The 20,733-nt window shown below is 45.6% G+C and overlaps 1 protein-coding gene across 1 annotated transcript; it reads left to right on the top strand.

The window, feature by feature from the left end:
- Positions 1-15,237: 15,237 nt before the first annotated feature.
- LOC109762343 (nuclear transcription factor Y subunit B) lies at positions 15,238-18,983 on the top strand. Its single transcript, XM_020321184.4, has 8 exons — positions 15,238-15,401; positions 15,526-15,776; positions 15,861-15,990; positions 16,721-16,726; positions 17,402-17,497; positions 17,566-17,616; positions 18,468-18,533; positions 18,664-18,983. Exons 2-7 carry the CDS (start codon positions 15,538-15,540, stop codon positions 18,492-18,494), a joined length of 549 nt encoding a protein of 182 aa, XP_020176773.1. The 5' UTR covers positions 15,238-15,401; positions 15,526-15,537; the 3' UTR covers positions 18,495-18,533; positions 18,664-18,983.
- Positions 18,984-20,733: the final 1,750 nt, after the last annotated feature.

Below are 20,733 nucleotides of genomic sequence, written 5' to 3'. Positions count from 1 at the left end.
GTTAAGTGATCCAAGATCACATTGAGTCCATAGGAAATCCAATAATCTTAAAAGGGGATGAGGTTTTGATCATTGTCTAACTGCTCAAGTGCTTACACATATTGCTCCAAAACCCTTAGTCACACTCTCACATTCATCTATGTCCAAAACCCTAAAATCAACCTCGGTCCCACCAAAACACATACAGCTGGACCCATCGAGATACACTTAACATAGCCACTGCCTAAACCCTAGCAACTCGGTCTCACCGAGATGACCCTTCGGTCCCACCGAAGAGCACTTGCCAACCTTCTGTAACCAATTGATTTCATCTCAAAATGTTTGAGTGGTTTCGATTGGTATCACCGAAGTGTGGAAAGTGATTAGGTCATCACCCATCGATCTCACCGAGATGTTCCATCCGGTCTCACCGAAAATCCTAAAGTTTAAACCCTTTTTAATAATCGATCTCATCGAGTGTTTTCACACAGTTGCACCGGGTAGTGCATAAAGGTGTGTGACAGGTAGATTTTTTGGTGCTGCCTATATATACCCCCACCATTCCACCAACTCTCAGAGAGCAATGAGGACGAAGCCACCTACCCATATCCAGTTTCTGAGAGAGAACCGCCTACACTTGTGTTGAAATCAGGGGATTCCAATCCAATCTTTGATACTTGGTTTCTAGCATCCCCAAGTTGCTTTCCGCTCAATCCCTCTCCTACCACATAGCTAAAATCTATGAGAGTGTATTTGAGTGTTGAAGAAACTATCTTTTGAAGCACAAGACCAAGGAGTTCATCAGAACAACATATATTACCTTTTGTGGAGTGGTGTCTCCTGGATTGGTTAGGTGTCACTTAGGAGCCTCCAAGCTTGTGGAGTTGAACCGAGGAGTTTGTACGAGCAAGGAGACTGCTTACTTCGTGAAGATCTGCCCCTAGTGAGGCTAGTCCTTCGTGGGCGTAAGTCATGATGGCATAGACAAGTTTACTTCTTCGTGGACCCTGAAAGGATCGAGGTGGACCTAGAGGGGGGTGAATAGGTACAATTACAAATTTTAATTATTACTTAGCAATTTTAGGCAATAATGCGGAATATGTAAGTGAGCCTAACAATTGCAAGTATGATGCTAAGAGCTAAGCAAGATAAAATAAGTGGCACAAATAAATGAGTAAGCAAGCACAATATGATATATGTAAGTGCTAAGAGACAAGTAACCATGAGTAGGGAGTTAGGGTTAGGAATAACCGCAACTCCGAGAGGCGAGGATGTATGCCGATGTTCACTTCCTTGGAGGGAAGCTACGTCACCGTTTAGAGAGGTGGATGTTACCACGAAGGCACACCAACGCCACGAAGGCTCACCCTATTCTCTCTTTGAGACAACACCACGAAGGCGTTTCTCAACCACTAGTGGTAGACCTTGGGGTGGTCTCCAAACCCTCACAAACTTTTCGGGGGGGGGGGTAATCACAATGGTCGATTCCTCTCCGAAAGACTCCTACCGCCTAGGAGTCTCCAACCTCCAAGAGTAACAAGAACGATGGGGAAAAGCTCAAGACTTGCTCAAATCACAAATTCCTTTGGTGCAAAGAAGGGGAAGGAGTGGATCTATCACTTTATTGGAGAACTTCTCTCAGATGTTCCCAAATCCCTTGGGGATCTAGGATTTGGTATAGGGAATCAAGAGAGGGAGTGAGATGTGTTCTTAGAAAGCTCAAAGTGAATGGTCAACCTTATCCCGTGGGAGGAAGAAGGCTATATATAGTGGAAGTGGAAAGTAACCGTTTGAGCCACATAAGTGCACTGTAGAGGTCGGACGTCCGGACAGGACCGGACGTCCGGTGGCACAGATACGTCCAGACGTCCGACACACATCGGTCATCTTGTCGCTGGAACTCCACAGGCCACGAATCAACACACAACCATCGGTCGTCCGGAACGTGCCGGTCAACCGGTGATCGAACGTCTGGAGATGACCGGAAATCCGTAAATAATGTTCTGTTGAGAAAGTGCCGGACCTCCGTAGAAAAACGGACATCTAGTTACCAGACGTCCGGAGAGGCTCGGATATCCGCAAATATCGTTCTGTGAAGAAACACCGGACGTCCGTGGAGAGCCGGAAGTCCGGTCAGCTGTGAGGGATCAGACGCCCGTAGAGTACCGGACGTCCGGTGAAAAATGGAGTTGGTGGGTTTTGAGCAAATCTTTCACTAGATCCAACAATCCCCTCTTAATAGTGCGGGATCCCTATACTCAAGAAACAAAGCCGCAAAGAAGAAGGAGAAGAAAAAAGCCAGAGCTATTTTCTTGTATCTCCGATCTTGAATGATATGCATTTATCCCTAGTTGTGATCCGCACACGCCCTTGAGACTTAATCCTGAGATATACTTGATAAACATGATTAGTCCCTTATATGCATGTTGTCATCAACATCAAAATAAGATCAAGGGCATGATTGCACTTTCAATATCCCCCTTTTTGGTAGTTGATGACAACATACATGCACTTCTCAATAATATAAAAAAAACTTTGAATATCGAAAGGATTTGTTGCGGAGCTCCCCCTAACTATGTGCACAATTACAAGTAAGCATGAGAGGAGCTCCCCCTCAGTATGATACCAAAGCACCCAAATCTCAAGTAACACATGATACCATAATACCATAAATAGGTTCATCACTCACATCATAGAACATAAAGCAACAATAGTCATAACATAGTTCGATACAAGCTAATATCACATATTACAGTACTAAGAGGATAAGTGCTTACTCCCCCTTGGCATCAAGTACCCAAAAGGGGCCAAGAGGAGCAACCAGAACATCATCATCATCAGAACCCAGCATCATCATGGTCATCATGAGCACCACTGCCACCGGCCTCGTCAAAGAAATCAGACCACTCAGGACCCGAAGGAAATCCAAAGTCAGAAGAGGGAGCATCAGGAAGACGGTCATCATTACTCACATCAAAAACTCTGGAGTCTCTCAGACAAGCCTTCAGAGCATTCTTGGAGGTGATCAGACGAGTGACAACATTGTGATTTTGGGAGCGGTTAAAGGTAACAGCCTTCATCAAGGCAGAGTGAGCCTTCCCAAGAAAGTGAGCAATGCGACCAAATGGTGCAGATCCGGAGGGAGCAGTAGGAGCAGAACGGGGAATGCTAGCAGCAATGCGGCGCAGATGAGCATAAGAGGAAGAGTCCTTGGGAACATAATCATCTGCCATGTGTGCGGGAATGACCCATCGCTCATGCAAATGAGTGCGGACAATAGGAAACGGAGCCACACTCTCGATGAATGCCTGAAGAAAGGGAGCATGAGGAAAGGCCCGCTTGTGCTGGAGAGAAGCGAGGCGAATTTCATGCCACAGAAAATGAGGGACATTGATCTTCCCTTTGGGAGCCGCATAGAGGTGATGCATGAGATCAATGCAGTAGCTATTGCAAGAGCCCTTGTCACCCATCTTAGGATAAATGGTGCGAATGACACATTGATAGATAATGAAGAAAGGAGAGCGCCAAATGGAGACTTGGTTAAGGCCCTTCTGTTTCTCCTCGTCAGTCAATTATGCTATGGGTTTGAGAAGATCAGCACATGCATCAATGTCCTTGGGCCTATGTTCAGGGTCATCTTTGTGAATTTTGAACCCGGTGTCAGAAAAACTAAGGGCAGCAAAAAATTGTGAATAAGAAGCCGTGAGCTTTGTGTCGGAGGTCATCCAAGTAACAGTGCTATTTGGACCGAAGAAACATGTGGCATAGAATTGATGAATTGCGGCTTGGTTAAAGTCATGCTAAAATGCAAATGGAGCAGCAAGATTGGACGACTCAATGAGCTCAATAGCCCCAAAATATTTCTTCGGATGAGTACGAATATGCTCTAAATCAATGCACACATGCAGAGAAAGACCCTTAGGAATGATGACAGTGGTAAAAATGTCAGCTTGGACATTAGTGCGAAAACGATTGTCCCGAGAGTCACGAGCAACCGTGAATTGATCAACATCACGATGCAACTTAAGATAGGAAGCAATGGGAACCTCATTGAACCGCTTAGCGTTGCGACCGAGTGGTAAAGGAGGTTCAAGAGAGATATGACGAGCATCACCGCGAGGTTGCACCGGAGGAGGAGGAGGCTTGAAGGTAGGCCTACGAGTTCCCGGCTTGGGTGCGGAGGTGCAAACAGCAACAAATTTGGGCTGCTCCAAATCATCCAGTTCATCCTCATAGTCGGATTCCTCCGAAGAGGAGTTGCTAGTAGAGTTGTGAGGGTGGGCGGCACGCTTCCGAGGACGAGCCCGCTCCTGTGAATCATCGAAGCCACCACGACGAGACATACGAGATGGCCCACCGGTGACCTGCTTGCACGCGGAGTGCTTGGTCTTGGGCATCTCGACCTAGAGGAGGAGGAAGACCCAAATCAACAACCCCCACCATAGATCGAAGAATCGGTGGATGAGGGGAGAAGAGATAGGTGCTACCTCGGAGTGAAGAACGCGAAGGGAGACGACGACCGGAGCAAATCAGGTAGTGGGCCGCGCCGGGGACTGGGGCGACCCGAGCGGTGTGGCGTCGGCAAGGGGCACGGGCGGCGAGGAGCCGCGAGACAGGGGCGGCGGCGGTGGGGAACAGAGGAGGGGAGCGAACGAGGATTAGGGTAAACTGACCCGAACTGCACCCCGCGCTATATATATGTGCCCGAGAAAAGGCCGGCGACCGGAGTTCTACGGACGTCCGGTGCCTGGGCCGGGTGAAAATTAACGGAAGACCGGATAGACTAGACATCTGGAAGAGAGCGACAGAAGGATTTTTACGGATGTCCGGACAGAACCGGACGACCGTCCAAGACAACAATGGCGTTTTTACGGAAGTCCGAAAAGTACCGAACGACCAGCCTGAGGGCAACAGAAGGCTTTTTATGGACGTCCGGACAGTACCGGACGACCGACACATAGAAATTTTTCTGAAAAAAACAATGGAATTATTTTTGCCAATGACAAAGGTAGATGATGACAATGGTGATCTAACCCATGTGTAAGGGTACCAACGATGATTTCAGTATGGAGTAAGAAGAATTGGTATAATGTCAAGCAGTGAGTATCCTATGCCAATAAAACAACAACAACAAAACAAAACAAATAGATCACACCGATCTAACCCATGTTTGAGTATACGTGACATGGCACCGTAAGAATTTGAACTTTGGGTGCATAATCACCACTCCATCATTTTAAAGCACCGTAGTTAGAATAACATGGTAGCTTTGAGACTGTTTGTTCTATTTATGCATTGCATAGGGTGAGAGTACTCATGAGTTGAGTGTCTCCCCCTAAATATATGCCTACATCAAGACAAGACATTAAGTTCACGCATGAGTGGGTACTAGATTTCACATAATATTATCAAGCTCCAAGTTACCAAGTTCACGCCTAAGTTGAGAAAACCTTGCTTCATCCAATGGCTTGGTGAAAATGTCTGCAAGTTGCATATCGGTGCCAACATGAGCAATGTCAATATCCCCCTTCTCCACATGATCTCTCAAGAAGTGATACCTAATATCAATGTGCTTGGTGCGGGTATGATCTTTGGGGTTCTCAGCAATATTGATGGCACTTTCATTATCACATAGAAGAGGCACGTGTCTATAGGTGATATCATAGTCCTTCAAAGTTTGCCTCATCCATAGTAATTGAGTTGCACAACTGGCGGTTGCAATGTATTCAGCTTCTGCGGTTGAGAGGGAAACACAATTTTGTTTCTTCGAGGACCAACTCACCAAGGAGCGTCCAAGAAATTGACATGCACCGGAGGTGGACTTACGATCCACTTTGTCTCCAGCCCAATCCGCATCCGTGTACCCAATGAGATCAAACTTAGCATCCTTAGGGTACCAAAGACCCAACTTTGGGTTGTGAACAAGGTATCTAAGAATATGCTTAACCGCCTTATGATGACTTTCCCTAGGGAAATCTTGAAATCTAGCACACATGCATACACTAAACATGATGTCTGGTCTAGATGCACAAAGATAAAGCAATGAACCAATCATAGAGCAGTAAATAGATGGGTCGAAAGGAATACCATTCGTGTCTTTAGTGAGTACAATTTTGGTTGGCATGGGTGTCTTACATGGACTAGCATCAGACATGCCAAACTTCTCTATGATATCCTTAAGGTATTTTGCTTGAGATAAGAAAAATCCTTCTTGAAATTGTTGAATTTGAAATCCGAGGAAGAACTTCAAATCCGTATTGAGTGACATTTCAAAATTCTTGGTCATGGAAGCCACAAACTTCTTGCACAAATGAATGTTAGGAGAACCAAAAATGATATCATCTACATAGATTTGGCATAAGATCAAATCACCCTTGTCCCTCTTAGTAAAAAGAGTGGGATCGATCACCCCTCTCGCAAAACCATCATCAAGTAAAAACTTCTTAAGATGATCATACCAAGCACGAGGTGCTTGTTTGAGGCCATACAAAGCCTTGTGAAGTTTATACACATAGTCTTTGTGATCGGGATCAACGAACCCAGGTGGTTGTGATACATATACTTCTTCTTGTAGAGGACCGTTAAGGAAAGCACTCGTCACATCCATTTGATGTAATGTAAAACCATTGAAAGCAGCATAAGCAAGTAAGATGCGAATGGATTCAAGACGGACAACGGGGGCAAAGGTCTCACCAAAGTCCAAACCTTAAACTTGTGAGTACCCTTGTGCCACTAACCTTGCCTTGTTACGGATGATTACACCATCCTCATCTTGCTTGTTCTTGAAAATCCACTTTGTTCCAATGACGTTGTGCTCGGTAGTTGGCCTCTCGACTAATGACCACACTTGATTGCGTTCAAAACTGTTCAACTCTTCTTGCATAGCAACAAGCCAATCATTGTCCATCAATGCATCTTGTACCTTGAGAGGCTCAACACTAGACACAAACGAGAAGTGAGCACAAAAGTTTGTCAAATGTTTACGAGTGACTCTACCTTCCGATATGCCGGTGAGAATTTTGTCAACATCAACACGACCGGCCACTCAAGGCATGATGGAGGTGAGGGTTTCGCGGGGTTCAACTTCATGCCCATCATCCACGTCCTCAACATATAGATCATTAATGTGTGGTGGAAGGTCTTCTTCTTCATGTTGCATTTGTTGAGGTTCATCATCAATGATTGCACTTTCTTGTTCTTGTCCTTGAGGATGATCTTATTCATGATGATTATCATGAAAAGGAACTTGATCATCATCTCGTCCTTGGTCTACGGGCATTGGTTGAGCAATAGGAGCTTGTGGTGGTAAGGGTGTTGAAGTAGTTTGATGATGTGTGAAGCTTCCATCTTCTTCTTCATCATCATGAGGTTCTTGTTCCATTGGAAGAAGTGCACCAACACCCATGGTCAAGATATCTTGAGAAGAATCTTCTTCACCTACATCACTTAGATCAACTTGCTCCCCATGGGAGCCATTAAATTCATCAAACACCACGTCACAAGTTTCTACAACACATCCATTGGATTTGTTGTAGACTCTATAAGCGTGAGAGTTTGATCCATAGCCAACAAATATGCCCTCAATGGTTTTGGATTGAAATTTTCCTAACCGTTCTCTTTTGTTGAGGATGAAACATTTGCACCCAAATACACGAAAGTACTTTACATTCGGCTTGTTCCCAGTTAGGAGCTCATATGGAGTCTTTTCCAATATAGTGCGAAGAAAGAGCCGGTTTGATGCATGGCATGCAGTGTTGACAGCCTCGGCCCAAAAACTATGTGGCAACTTGTATTCATCCAACATGGACCTTGCCATCTCCACAAGTGTGTGGTTCTTCCTTTCTGCTACACCATTTTGTTGGGGAGTGTATGGAGCTGAATATTGATGCTCAATCCCTTCATCACTAAGAAACTCTTTCAAGGTGTAGTTCTTGAACTCAGAGCCATTATCACTTCTTATTGCCAAGATTTCTTTGTCAAACTTGCGTTGTGCTTGCTTGGCAAAATCAATGAAAGTGTGATCTTCGTCTCGTCCTTGGATTTGAGGAAGAAGACCCATGTATATCTTGAGTAATCATCAACAATGACAAGCCCATACTTTTTCCACCAAGACTATCCCATGAAGGAGGCCCAAAAAGATCCACATGAAGGAGCTCCAAAGGCCTTGAAGTAGACACAATATTCTTGGGTGGGTGCTTTGATTGATGTTGCTTCCCAGCTATGCATGCACTACACACACGATCTTTCTCAAAAGATACATTGGTTAGTCCAAGGATGTGATTACCCTTTAAGAGATCTTGAAGGTTTCTCATGCCGACAGGGGCTAGCCGGTGATGCCATAGCCACCCCTTATCGGCCTTGGCCATTAGACAAGTTGCATGAAATGTGCTCTCTTTCGAGAAATCAACCGTGTAAAGGTTGCCATCCAACTCTCCAAAGGCCACTTCGAGAGTATCTCTCTTAAAGACTTTCACATCCGTTAGTCCAAAGAGTGTATCATAACCAACATAAGCCAATTGGCGAACAGAAAGCAAGTGGTATTTAAGGGATTGGACAAGCATGACATTCGCAAGAGACATGTCATTTGTGATAGCCACCTTGCCCAACCCGAGTACCTATCCTTTTGATCCTCCACCAAACATAATGCTCATAAAGGGTTGAATAGCTTCCATGAAATCATAGAGCAATTTGCTATCTCCGGTCATATGATTGGTACATCCACTATCAATCACCCATTTTACTCCACCGGAGAAGGCAACCTACACACAATTATGACTTGGTTAGAGGCACCCATTTTGCAATGGACCTCTCAAGTTAGTCACAAGGGTCTTAGGGACCCAAATCGCATAAAACTGGAATGCATTTCGAGGACCAACGAACTTTGCATAAACTTCTCCATCCTTAGTCTTACGAAGTACATAGGATGGAGGCATGAACTCTTTTGTCTTGTTGAGAGTGGGCATGCCCCTTGTGGCCTTCCCACTAACAACCTTACCTTTCTCCTTGTGCCCTTCTCGTACAAAATTTTCTTTTAGAGGGGTGGTGCACTTTTGAGAGGACGTCTTCTTCTTGCTTGTGCTTGGGTCAAACCCGAGTCCCTCTTTGGAAAACACCTCATTGTGTTAGCTCAATACCTCATTAAGGTTCTTTTGCCCTTGAGCACATGTCATGAGACCTTTCTCGATTTGAGCTTTGAGAAAGCGATTCTCCTCAAGAATAGATGCCAGATCACTACTAGAGTTAGTAGTACAAGCATCAACATTGATAATAGGAGAAGAGTAAGCCTTGGCTAGAGTTTCAAGATAAGTAAGCTTGAGTGTCTCAAAACTCTTTGTAAGAAGGGTGAGCTCTTCTTCCTTAGTCTTGAGGGACACAGATAGGAGCTCACAATCCTTAGAGAGAGAAGCATTAGACTTCACAAGCTTACTTTTATCATTCATCAACTCTTCGCAAGAGTCAATAGCCTTTTTCAAGGAGGCAAGATCTTTAGTATGAACATACATGTTTGCACCAATTTTCGAGCATAGTTCATCATTTCATGCTTCCTCATATTGGACTTTCCGCTCGAGGATTTCATATTTTTCCTTTTCCTCGGTGATGAGGGTTTCGAGTTCCTTAATGGTGATGGTGTGCTTACTCACCATCTCCATAAGCATACGAAACATAGTGAGCTTCTTTCCTTTGAGGGAGCACATGAACTTATTTAGTTTAGCAAGCATAGGATCATCTATATCATCATCCTCATAACTATCCTCCGCATCAAGATACTCATCACTAGGAGTAGGAGGAGTGAAAAGGGGAGGGTTTGATCGTGGGGTTACCTTGACCTTGTCAGGAGAGCTTTGGTCCTCTCCATCTCCAACCACGGCCTTTGCCATTAGGCACTTGTGAGAATTGCCCTTGTAGTCCTTCATATAGTTGTATGTGACAACATCACCACTCTTGTTGACTAGCCTCAACGTGTTTTGAGAATCTTGAGCAACTCCGGCAACACCACTAACATCATCCGGATCGGATTCTTCATGTGCAACCATTGCTTTCCCATCCCTCTTATTGAGCTTGGAGTTCAAAGGATTTGGCAATTTCTTCTTGGGAAACCTTGGTTTATCTTCTCTCTTCTCATAAGGGCACTCGTTGGAGAAGTGGTTGGTTTCTTCACAGTTGTAGCATTTTCTCACTTTCTTCTTCTGGAATCTTCCCTTGAATTTTCCCGCGCTAAACTTCTTGACAAAGAGAGCAATGTCTTCATATGACGGGCTCTCATCTGAGTCAACCTCATCACCATCCTCATCATCATCTTCTTCTTCACTTTGCTCTTCTTCACATACTTGCTTGGCCTTCAATGCAAGATTGATCTTTGATGTTGAGGTACCATGCATGGCAAGATGTTTTGTAGCATTTGCCTTTGACTCTTCAAATAGTTGGAAGGTGGATATGATGTCATCCGGAGTCATTTCCTTGAATCCATGGAATTTTCTTATGTCCCACACCATTTGGTGATGATACGGAGCAAGAGCGTGAAGCAACTTATCCACGAGAAATCGCTTAGTCAAGTCGAATCCATCTTGTGTCTTGTCACATTCACATGACTCGATGTCGGCGGTGAGAGTCATGAGACGCTCAAGAAGTTGCTTGGGAGATTCACCTTTCTCCATACAAAAGTTTTGCAATTGCCCCTTGGCAATCTCATATTGAGCAAGCCGGAGAGTGGAGGTACCGGTCTTGGTTCTCACAATGGTATCCCATAATTCCTTGGCACTTGTGATATGTATGTATGGTCTCCTTTGCTTGTTGGTCATACCTCTTCTTATGCACATGGTTCTATGTCGTCGAGATTCTTGTCATATACCTCTCTTGGAGTAAGATTCTTCGGGTCAACTGCTTGGTAGCCATACTCCAAGATCTCCAACATCTCATCATTTCCATATCGAAGATGATCCTGCATAGCAACTCTCCACAAAGCAAAATCGGTAGTTTCATCAAGTAAAGGAGGTTTTCCTTGAGGGTTATACTTAGGTTTCTCTATTTGAGGTCTTGCATAAAGCCAAGGAACACCGGAGTGTTCATTGCTAGGAGGTTGTTGGCCAAGTGAAGGATTAGGCATAGTTGGCCTCGAGGCCGCACCACTAGAAAGTGGTGCAAGCATCGTGGTTAGTGTGGCTATCCTCATTTGGACCAAGGCCTCAAGAGAGGCATCATGCTCCTCCTTTTTCTTAGCAAGAGCTTGTTCCAGATCCTCTGAAGTGAAGGACTTGGCTTCCGTGGAAGCCGCGCCCGTATTCTTCGGATCTGCAACAAGGGGAGTCCGATCGGGGTTCATCTCGCTCTAGGGCGGTTAAGACACAAGAATAGAGCACGAGGCTCTGATACCAATTGAAAGGATCGAGATGGACCTAGAGGGGGGTGAATAGGTACAATTACAAATTTTAATTATTACTTAGCAATTTTAGGCAATAATGCGAAATATGAAAGTGAGCCTAACAATTGCAAGTATGATGCTAAGAGCTAAGCAAGATAAAACAAGTGGCACAAACAAATGAGTAAGCAAGCACGATATGATATATGTAAGTGCTAAGAGACAAGTAACCACAAGTAGGGAGTTAGGGTTAGGAATAACCGCAACTCTGAGAGACGAGGATGTATGCCGATGTTCACTTCCTTGGAGGGAAGCTACGTCACCGTTTAGAGAGGTGGATGTTACCACGAAGGCACACCAACGCCACGAAGGCTCACCCTATTCTCTCTTTGAGACAACACCACGAAGGCGTTTCTCAACCACTAGTGGTAGACCTTGGGGTGGTCTCCAAACCCTCACAAACATTTCCGGGGTTAATCACAATGGTCGATTCATCTCCGAAAGACTCCTACCGCCTAGGAGTCTCCAACCTCCAAGAGTAACAAGAACGATGGGGAAAAGCTCAAGACTTGCTCAAATCACAAATTCCTTTGGTGCAAAGAAGGGGAAGGAGTGGATCTATCACTTGATTGGAGAACTTCTCTCAAATGTTCCCAAATCCCTTGGGGATCTAGGATTTGGTGTAGGGAATCAAGAGAGGGAGTGAGATGTGTTCTTAGAAAGCTCAAAGTGAATGGTCAACCTTATCCCATGGGAGGAAGAAGGCTATATATAGTGGAAGTGGAAAAGTAACCGTTTGAGCCACTTAAGTGCACTGTAGAGGTCGGACGTCCGGACAGGACCGGACGTCCGGTGGCACAGATAGGTCCGGACGTCCGACAAACATCGGTCGTTTGGTCCCTGGAACTCCACAGGCCACGAATCAGCACACAGCCATCGGTCGTCCGGAACATGCCGGTCAACCGGTGACCGGACGTCCGGAGATGACCGGAAATCCGTAAATAATGTTCTGTTGAGAAAGTGTCGGACCTCCGGAGAAAAACGGACGTCCGGCGACCGGATGTCCGGAGAGGCTCGGATATCCGCAAATATCTTTCTGTGAAGAAACACCGGACGTCCGTAGAGAGCCGGAAGTCCGGTCAGCTGTGAGGGATCAGACGTCCGTAGAGTACCGGATGTCCGATGAAAAATGGAGTTGGTGGGTTTTGAGCAAATCTTTCACTAGATCCAACAATCCCCTCTTAATAGTGCGGGATCCCTATACTCAAGAAACAAAGCCGCAAAGAAGAAGGAAAAGAAAAAAGTGAGAGCTATTTTCTTGTATCTCCGATCTTGAATGATATGCATTTGTCCCTAGTTGTGATCCGCACACGCCCTTGAGACTTAATCCTGAGATATACTTGATAAACATGATTAGTCCCTTATATGCATGTTGTCATCAACATCAAAATAAGATCAAGGGCATGATTGCACTTTCAGACCCTTTGTGGGTGGAGCCCTTTATGGACTCGTGCAGCGGGTTGAAGTCGATCTCCATCAACGTGGATGTACGATAGCACCACCTATCGGAACCACACCAAAAATCAAAATTCTACCCCTTCACTTTCTTGCACTTGCATGTCATTTACTTTCGTTGCCCATACTCTAGATATGCACGTGTAGACTGTATTGCTTCCCACTTCACTTGTGCTAAAATCTTCCTAAATACCAAGTAAATTAAAAATTGCACCTTTTGCCTTGTTAGTGTCTCTTCACCCCCTCTAGACCTATCCTTTCGATCCCATGGGGGTCAAAGGCGGCACTACAACTGGGGACGGGAGGCGGCGACATGGCTCGGAAGAGCATCGAGAGGTGAAAATCTCACCCGTGCCAAACCACTTTCCGGATGGAGTGCGCTCCAAATATCCCTCAGAACCACCAAATATGGAGGCTCGCGGGCTTGTTTTGGAGAGCCCTCGAAAAATTGTGGTGATCAAGGGCGTGATGACGACTCTGCTAGAATGGCCTTTTCGGTCAAAATCGTCATAATGAAAATTATTTTGGCGATTGAGCCGATATGGTGACTCCGCTAGAGTTGCTATAGTGTATGGTAGTTTAGTTTAGATTGTAGAAAACCAACATGTGCAAACAATAGTTTTATTTTATTCAGAAAGAGAGTGAAGGTGAAAGGACCACAAATCATCCGTAAAGTACCTCTCAACACATGGAAAACACCATGTGCAAAGTGTAACCCGGCCAATATGCGCAAAAAACCGGAACATCAATGCCGCAACGACACCATCCTACACCAGGTCATGCTGCGACGGCCATTCCGCACCCTCGCCCCCATGGGCTATTTATATCGCTATGGCTAATGCCATGGATAGTGTTGCTCTTCGTCGAAGTGTTTTGTACCATTGCAACATGGACTATGTTGCGTTCACAACAAAAACCCATTTGTTGTTGGTTTGCGTCCAGACAGAGTTGCGCCGAGCATGCTGCAAACCCATCATGGACCATGTTGCGGTCATCTCTAGCTTGGTAACATCCCCGTTGATGTTCACATCGCAACATCAATGATGTTTCAGAAACTTCGGCGAAGCCCACACCGCCCATTGGAACTGGCAGTAAACTGCGGCTACCCCTTGCAACACCGGCCACAATCCGTTGCATTACCGGTGGTGGGCGATGAAGCTCTAGAGAGTGCGGGCGAGCAGTCTTGCAGCGTGTGATGTCCCCTGTCTCCCCTTTGCAACAACGGTGCCCGGTGGCGTGTCTCCAATTTGGTTCCCTCTATTTGCAGAAAGGGCTATGAGATTGGGAGGTGGCGACATGTCCGTGGACATGGAAGATAGAGGAGACAGCAAAGGGGTCGGCTGATGAAACAAGACATGTGGCCGAGAAATTTCTAGAGGATAACGGAGAAAAAAGGAAAGTGGCTTGGGCTGGTGGGATGAAGCGGAGCAGTGTGCGGGCCATGAGGGTGTGTGGCGTACGCGCGTCGGTTGAGTATACGCTTTCCCACAAATCATACATAAACCCTTAACAAATAAAGAATTACACCACCTCTGAACACAGGGAAAACACCACGTGTGAAGTGCAAATCGGGCACTAGGCTCCAAAAAGGCTGAACCTAGCGCCACAGCGGCACCGTCCTACACCGGGTCCATGGTGCGCCGGCCATTCCACAACCTCGTCCCCCAGGTGGCTATTTATACCGCTCCGACGAAGTTCGTACCGTCCATTGGAGCACCGACGACAGACGACAACTACCCCTTGCAGCGCCGGCCACAACCCCTTGCATCACTGGTGGTGGGCGACGAAGCACTAGCGAGCGTGGGCGAGCAGTCTTGCAGCGTGTGATGTCCCATGTCTCCCCTTGCAACAGCGGTGTCGGGTGGCGTGTCTCCAATTTGGTTCCCCCTATTTGCAGCCAGGGCTATGAGATTGGGAGGTGGCGACGTGTCCATGGAGATAGAAGATAGAGGAGAGAGCAAAGGGATCGACTCAGAAAACAAGACGTGTGGCCAAGAAATTTCCAGAGGATAAGGGAGAAAAAGGAAAGTGGCTCGGGCCGGTGGGATGAAGCGGAACGGTGTGCGGGCCACGAAGGCGCGTGCCGCACGCGCGAGACACGTTTTCAGTCGGTTGATGAAAAGGAACGTGTCGGGATGAAGCGGTGTGTGGACCCCAAGGATGCGTGGCGGGCGCTCGAGGCGACGCGTTTTCCCACAAATCATACATAAACCCTGGACGAAATAAAGAATCACACCACCTCTCAACACATGGAAAACACCACGTGCCAAGTGCAAACCGGGCGCTAGGCGCCAAAAGGGCAGCGCCGCAGCGGCACACCGTCCTGCACCGGGTCCACGGTGCGCCGGCCATTCCGCCCCCTCGCCCCTATTTATACGGCTCCGACGAACGGCCCGGATAGTGGACGCCCCGCCCCCAAACGAATCGCACCCGCCTGCGCCGCCTTCTCTTCTCCAGCGTCGGATCTCCCCCACTCGCCGCCCTCACCGCACCTCCATTCCCCGCCACCACCTTCCCTCCCTCCCTCCCTCCACGCGCCCGTCTATATAAGGTACGCCTCCCTCCCTCACCCCTCTCCTCTCTCCCCCCGCTCCCGCGCTTCCGGCAGACGGGGGGCTAGGGTTTGGTGCGCTGATGGATCTGGTGGGGTCGCCGCCGGGGCTGCTGTGCTGCAGGAGGAGGGCCGGATGTCGGACGCGCCGGCGAGCCCGCCGGGCGGCGGGGGCGGAGGAGGAGGCGGCGGCAGCGACGACGGCGGCGGCGGCGGCGGCTTCGGCGGCGTCAGGGAGCAGGACAGGTTCCTGCCCATCGCCAACATCAGCCGCATCATGAAGAAGGCCATCCCGGCCAACGGCAAGATCGCCAAGGACGCCAAGGAGACCGTGCAGGAGTGCGTCTCCGAGTTCATCTCCTTCATCACCAGCGAGTAGGTGCCCCTCCCCTGTTTTGCCTGCCTTAAAAGTGTGGTCTTGTGCTGACCTGTCGCCGTTTTGTTTTGTCTCTGCTGCAGGGCGAGCGACAAGTGCCAGAGGGAGAAGCGCAAGACCATCAACGGCGACGACCTGCTCTGGGCGATGGCGACGCTGGGCTTTGAGGAGTACATCGAGCCCCTCAAGGTTTATCTGCAGAAGTACAGAGAGGTGCGTGCCCATTTAGTCATGTGGCAGTTTTTTCTGAACTAGTAATTGGGAATGGATTAGTGCTTTGTGGGTTAGGTAGGCCCATCGCTAGTTTAATATGTTGCTGCTGTAGCCTGAATTAGCTCTGTTTAGCACTTTGGTTAGTCCTAGTTGGCAAGTTTAAACACTCATGTTCAGCTTGGTGACTGATGAGACCCCACACTGCCTGGCACCAATCAGCTTATTGTGCTTAGAACAAGTTTTGCTTTATTCTTACTGTCATTCAGATCTTCTATTCTTTTTTGTACTGTTAATTCGGATAACTGAATGATTCGAAGCACTAAGAATTGTCTCTGGAATCCATTATTAAAATGAAGTCCTTTATTCTACCGGGACATGCATGCGTACACCACTTTCTCTTGTGCAGGCCCCAGCTATTTGACCCTGGTCAGCAGCAATTTAATAGATGTAAACTTTATGAGAGAAGTTCAGAATTTGTTTAAAAAAAGTTACTGAAAGTTCCTTGCTTAAAGCCATGCATCATACTTACAAGTAAAAAGTCATGCATAATCTAGCTTAAAGAATAAAGACCTGATGTGCATCTAATACTTATTAACACAGCTTAAGAGTTTTATGCATGGTCATTGGTCACTGTATACTTTTTATCCTCCTCTTTGTACTCCAGTTCATCCATCTGACATGACTTATCTTGTTTTTCTTCTGTTTGGCGGATGGCTATTTCCGATTGCAGACGGAGGTATGTGTATATTAAATTTGTTGTATAAGTTAAAAATGTATTCCCTCCTTGTATGGATTCCTCCTATGTATTTTTATGTGTTCTTTGCCATTTAGCCGCAAAGTTTCCTGACTATTAATTCTTAATGGAAGTTGGAATCACTGGAAATTGATCGTTTGAGATTTTGAGCTGTCCCATCCTGTCCATATCGTACTTATATCATTGTGCACATTTCAACTGACCATGTTGAACACTTGAAGGCATATAGTCCATCATGGAAGACAATAATGCGTTGGTTCTGAACTGTGAAGATCTTGTTAATTATTGATGTACTAGGATATTTGTATAGCCTAGTTAGGCTGATTTATTTATGAATTTTATAATTACATTACCTGTATGCATTGTTTCTAGGTTACCAACTGAACAAAAAAGCTGCATATATATCACAGACTAATTAAGGAGAATTTCACAAGCTTCCCCACTGTGTTGACCATTTTATGGTTGTTCTGTTGTCTTCTCTTACTGCTTGGTTCTTTTGTTCCCCATGATACTTCTTTAACAAGTAGATACTTCTTACTAGGGGTAGGATACTGATATGATTCATGATTTATTGATTGTACTATAATGCCTATACAATTGAGAGTGGTGACAAATATGACTCATCTAGTCATCTCTTCTTCTGTCAATACTTAACAGGGTGATAGTAAGCTAGCTGGGAAGTCTGGCGATGTCTCTGTTAAAAAGGATGCACTGGGTCCTCATGGAGGATCAAGTGGCACAAGTGCGCAAGGGGTTAGTATGCCTGTTCTTGTTTATTTTGTAATATTACTGAAAAACTGAGCTATGTGCGTTCTTTATAGATGGGCCAACAAGTAGCATACAATCCAGGAATGGTTTATATGCAACCTCAGGTGATTATCTTAAATATGCTTGACAATGTTTAGTCGGTTGCATAACATGGCCTGGACTTGATGTTTAGCACGAATCTAGCAGAAAATAGTCATGGTTGATGCATGTGAGACGTCTCTCGTGGTTATGTTGTAGTTAGACTCAGCAGCTCGAGAAACTTCTGTTAAGCTGCTAGGCGTAAAGCTGCACTGTGCTTGCATTTGTATTACTAGTAACTGTACAAGTGTCAGTTCCACTGGTAGTTATCTAGTGATAACTGTACCGTCTAGCTGCCGTGTCCAACTGTTCATGTTTCCATACAACTAAGTAATGACACTCTGTTCTCTGCAGTCTGCAGCACTATTAGACAGAAACACCTCCATACAAAACCAGCACTCTTTATTTGTTTCCTCAGCTAATCAAATTTAGTGGGTTGCAAAATCTTGCACAAGATGAAACTTTATGAGCAAGTAGGATTGGATCTTGTGTCCTCCATGTTCATGTGTTCCTTTCTTGGGTTGGTTTATACTTATACTCTGGGCATGTCGGAGTGTAGAGGCACTATCTCTTGGCTGGGAAACCTAGATGTGTTGACCATGCACAAAAACAGGTTTATTTGATGAGGATGCAATTATGACGTGCCCAACTAAGTTTTATTTGTGCTATTAGAAATGCAAACCTTTTGGATATGTTCTATTATTTTGTTTATGAACATGTTTGTATGCAGCGGAGTATCTCAGACTATAATTTTCAGCATTCCATGAGCACTTGTAATGTGTTCTTCTTTGGTACCAGGAACTTATTCGTTCGTGACAATCGAAATAGTTTAATGTAGTTGTGCTTTTCTGATAATCCTCTCGTTTCCCTTGTGCAGTACCATAATGGGGACATCTCAAACTGAAGATATGGACCATCTCAGTGACTGCTGCTCCTCTGCTTGGTATGTATCACCCAAAGACCTACATACACGTCACTGAATCATACTTTCTCCATCCCAAAAAGCTTGTCTTAGTAGATACAGATTTATCTAGATCTCATTATGAAATGTCTGATGCATATCTAATGTGTAGGTGGGTTTTCGCCATGTGGAGAGCACCAAGCAGTTAAGGAAACTCTTAGTACCCCCATTAGTCTCGTGTTGTTGGGTCTGCCAGAAGTGATGCTCCAAGGCTGCTTCCCAGATGTAAATTGCTTTTTCCTGAGAATAGATTCAGTTGTGGTTTAGCATGGTTATTGTTGTTGTCTGTATATTTATGATGATTAGCCTCGTCGTGGCTGTCATTCGGTTCCGTATAATTTGGGTATTTGGGGGAGACATAACTCCTCCAGGTGTAGTTTGTCCTGAACTAGCTGTATCAGACTCTTGAGAAGAGTTGCTTTTAGTCCGTCACCGACTCCCATGTGCTAAGCTCGCTCTTGAGACGAATGCATTTTGCCCCTCAGCTGCCTGTGTATGCCACGACGTTTTTCTTATGGGCCTCTGGTTCACCCATGCGGGTGATACTAACCAACAGGGTTCATGTCACTTACCCATACAAATTTTGATTCAACACAACAGCACAGAAAACTTTTGGACTCCTTTGATTCAAAGGAGTTCCGTAGGATTTTGTAAGGATTTGGATCCTTAGGAATTTTTTCCATGGTGACTATTTGATTTGCAGGATTGGAATCCTTACGAATTTATTTTAGAGGATTCATTTGTACTATGTTTTGGAGGAAAAATTCATCCACCCAAACCTCTTGATATAATTTATTTGTTTTTCCTGTGCTATCAAACGCACTTTCATCCAAAATCGAATTCCTGTAGGATACGAATATGATATTCTATTCCTACGTTCTGTGAACTGAAGAGGCCCTTACAAGAGGCAAACCAGGCCAATTGCAGCAAAATTAGAGCTTTGCATACCAGCAGAAGGTCCAAACCACTTTTTGGGCCTAGATTCCAAAAACGCAAGGATAGTGAATGCTGAAAATTTATATACGACTCCTTTGATTCAAAGGAATTTCATATGATTTTTGGAGGATTGCAGTCTTCAGGAAAACTGGGAAAATTTCTTACGAATCAGGTTGGTTGCTGCTGGGATGGAGCATGGGATGTGGCAACGAGCAGGTGATCCGACATGATTCACACTCGGTTGGAGCAAGTTGAGGTAAAGGCGGGGTGCTCTCTCTTCCTCTTCTCGAGACAACTCCAAGGGAAACCCCAGACCCACCTGTTCCCCTCTCGAGGGCATCAATTATGGAGTTTGATCCGGCTGAAGCATGATGTATCATGTAGCAACGACGACTACATTGAGTGACGTTTGAGTCATGGCATGGTTTGGTATCTGCTTGCGGGAATCCTCTGCGGCACAGTCCTTACATATCTCTTATTTGCACGCTTTCAAAAATCGGTGTTGCTTTGCTTTGTCATTTGTCACCTGTGAGTGTGGCCGGTAGTTTGGCATAGGCCGATGTGGGCTTTGGGCAGCTATTTCAGTGGCGACCTCGTGTGTGATTCAATGTGACGAAGTCGTTGTTGTTTGGTCAGGAAAAGTGATGAATATAACTCTTGCAGACAACCTCGACGTGGCCTTCCTCTCTATAGTAAGTAGTAACAAGTTTGGCCAATTGTGTCTGGTGTTTTGAGGCGTGTAACGGATTTCACCCTGTTTTCCACAGGCCAATTGTGCCTTGTGTTTTGAGGCATGTTGTAACATGTTTCGCCACCCAAAAGAAAAAAAGGATTAACGTATGAAAACTTCATAAGGATTTCAATCCTTCAAAATTGCTATTGAAAATTCTATGAATCAAAGAGGTCTAGGTATCTTCAAACTCAGCCATTACTATCCAACAACCTGACCAATTGGCCACAATATGAAGTCCGGAGACTGAAGTCCAGCCATAGATTTCAAAAGGACAGAAAACAATCTAAATTCACCGTCTTGTCTCTTATTTTCTGATCTAGAATTCTATCATACGAGTACATCCGTTGAAAGTATGTGAGCGCATTGCTCAAACCAAAAGCACAGCAAACCACCAGGAATAAACATGGCGCGAGTCAAAACAAGCAAAAAATGTTGGCCGCAAATCAACACGCAAGCAGAATCTGTTAGAAAAATACAGGAGTCACGATGGAAAAAAAGAGGGGAGAAACAAGC

This window comes from Aegilops tauschii, chromosome 1 (genome assembly GCF_002575655.3).
Source record: "Aegilops tauschii subsp. strangulata cultivar AL8/78 chromosome 1, Aet v6.0, whole genome shotgun sequence".
NCBI lineage: Eukaryota > Viridiplantae > Streptophyta > Magnoliopsida > Poales > Poaceae > Aegilops > Aegilops tauschii.
Note: the sequence above shows the minus strand (reverse complement) of the source record. Positions and strands in the feature narration are given on the sequence as shown.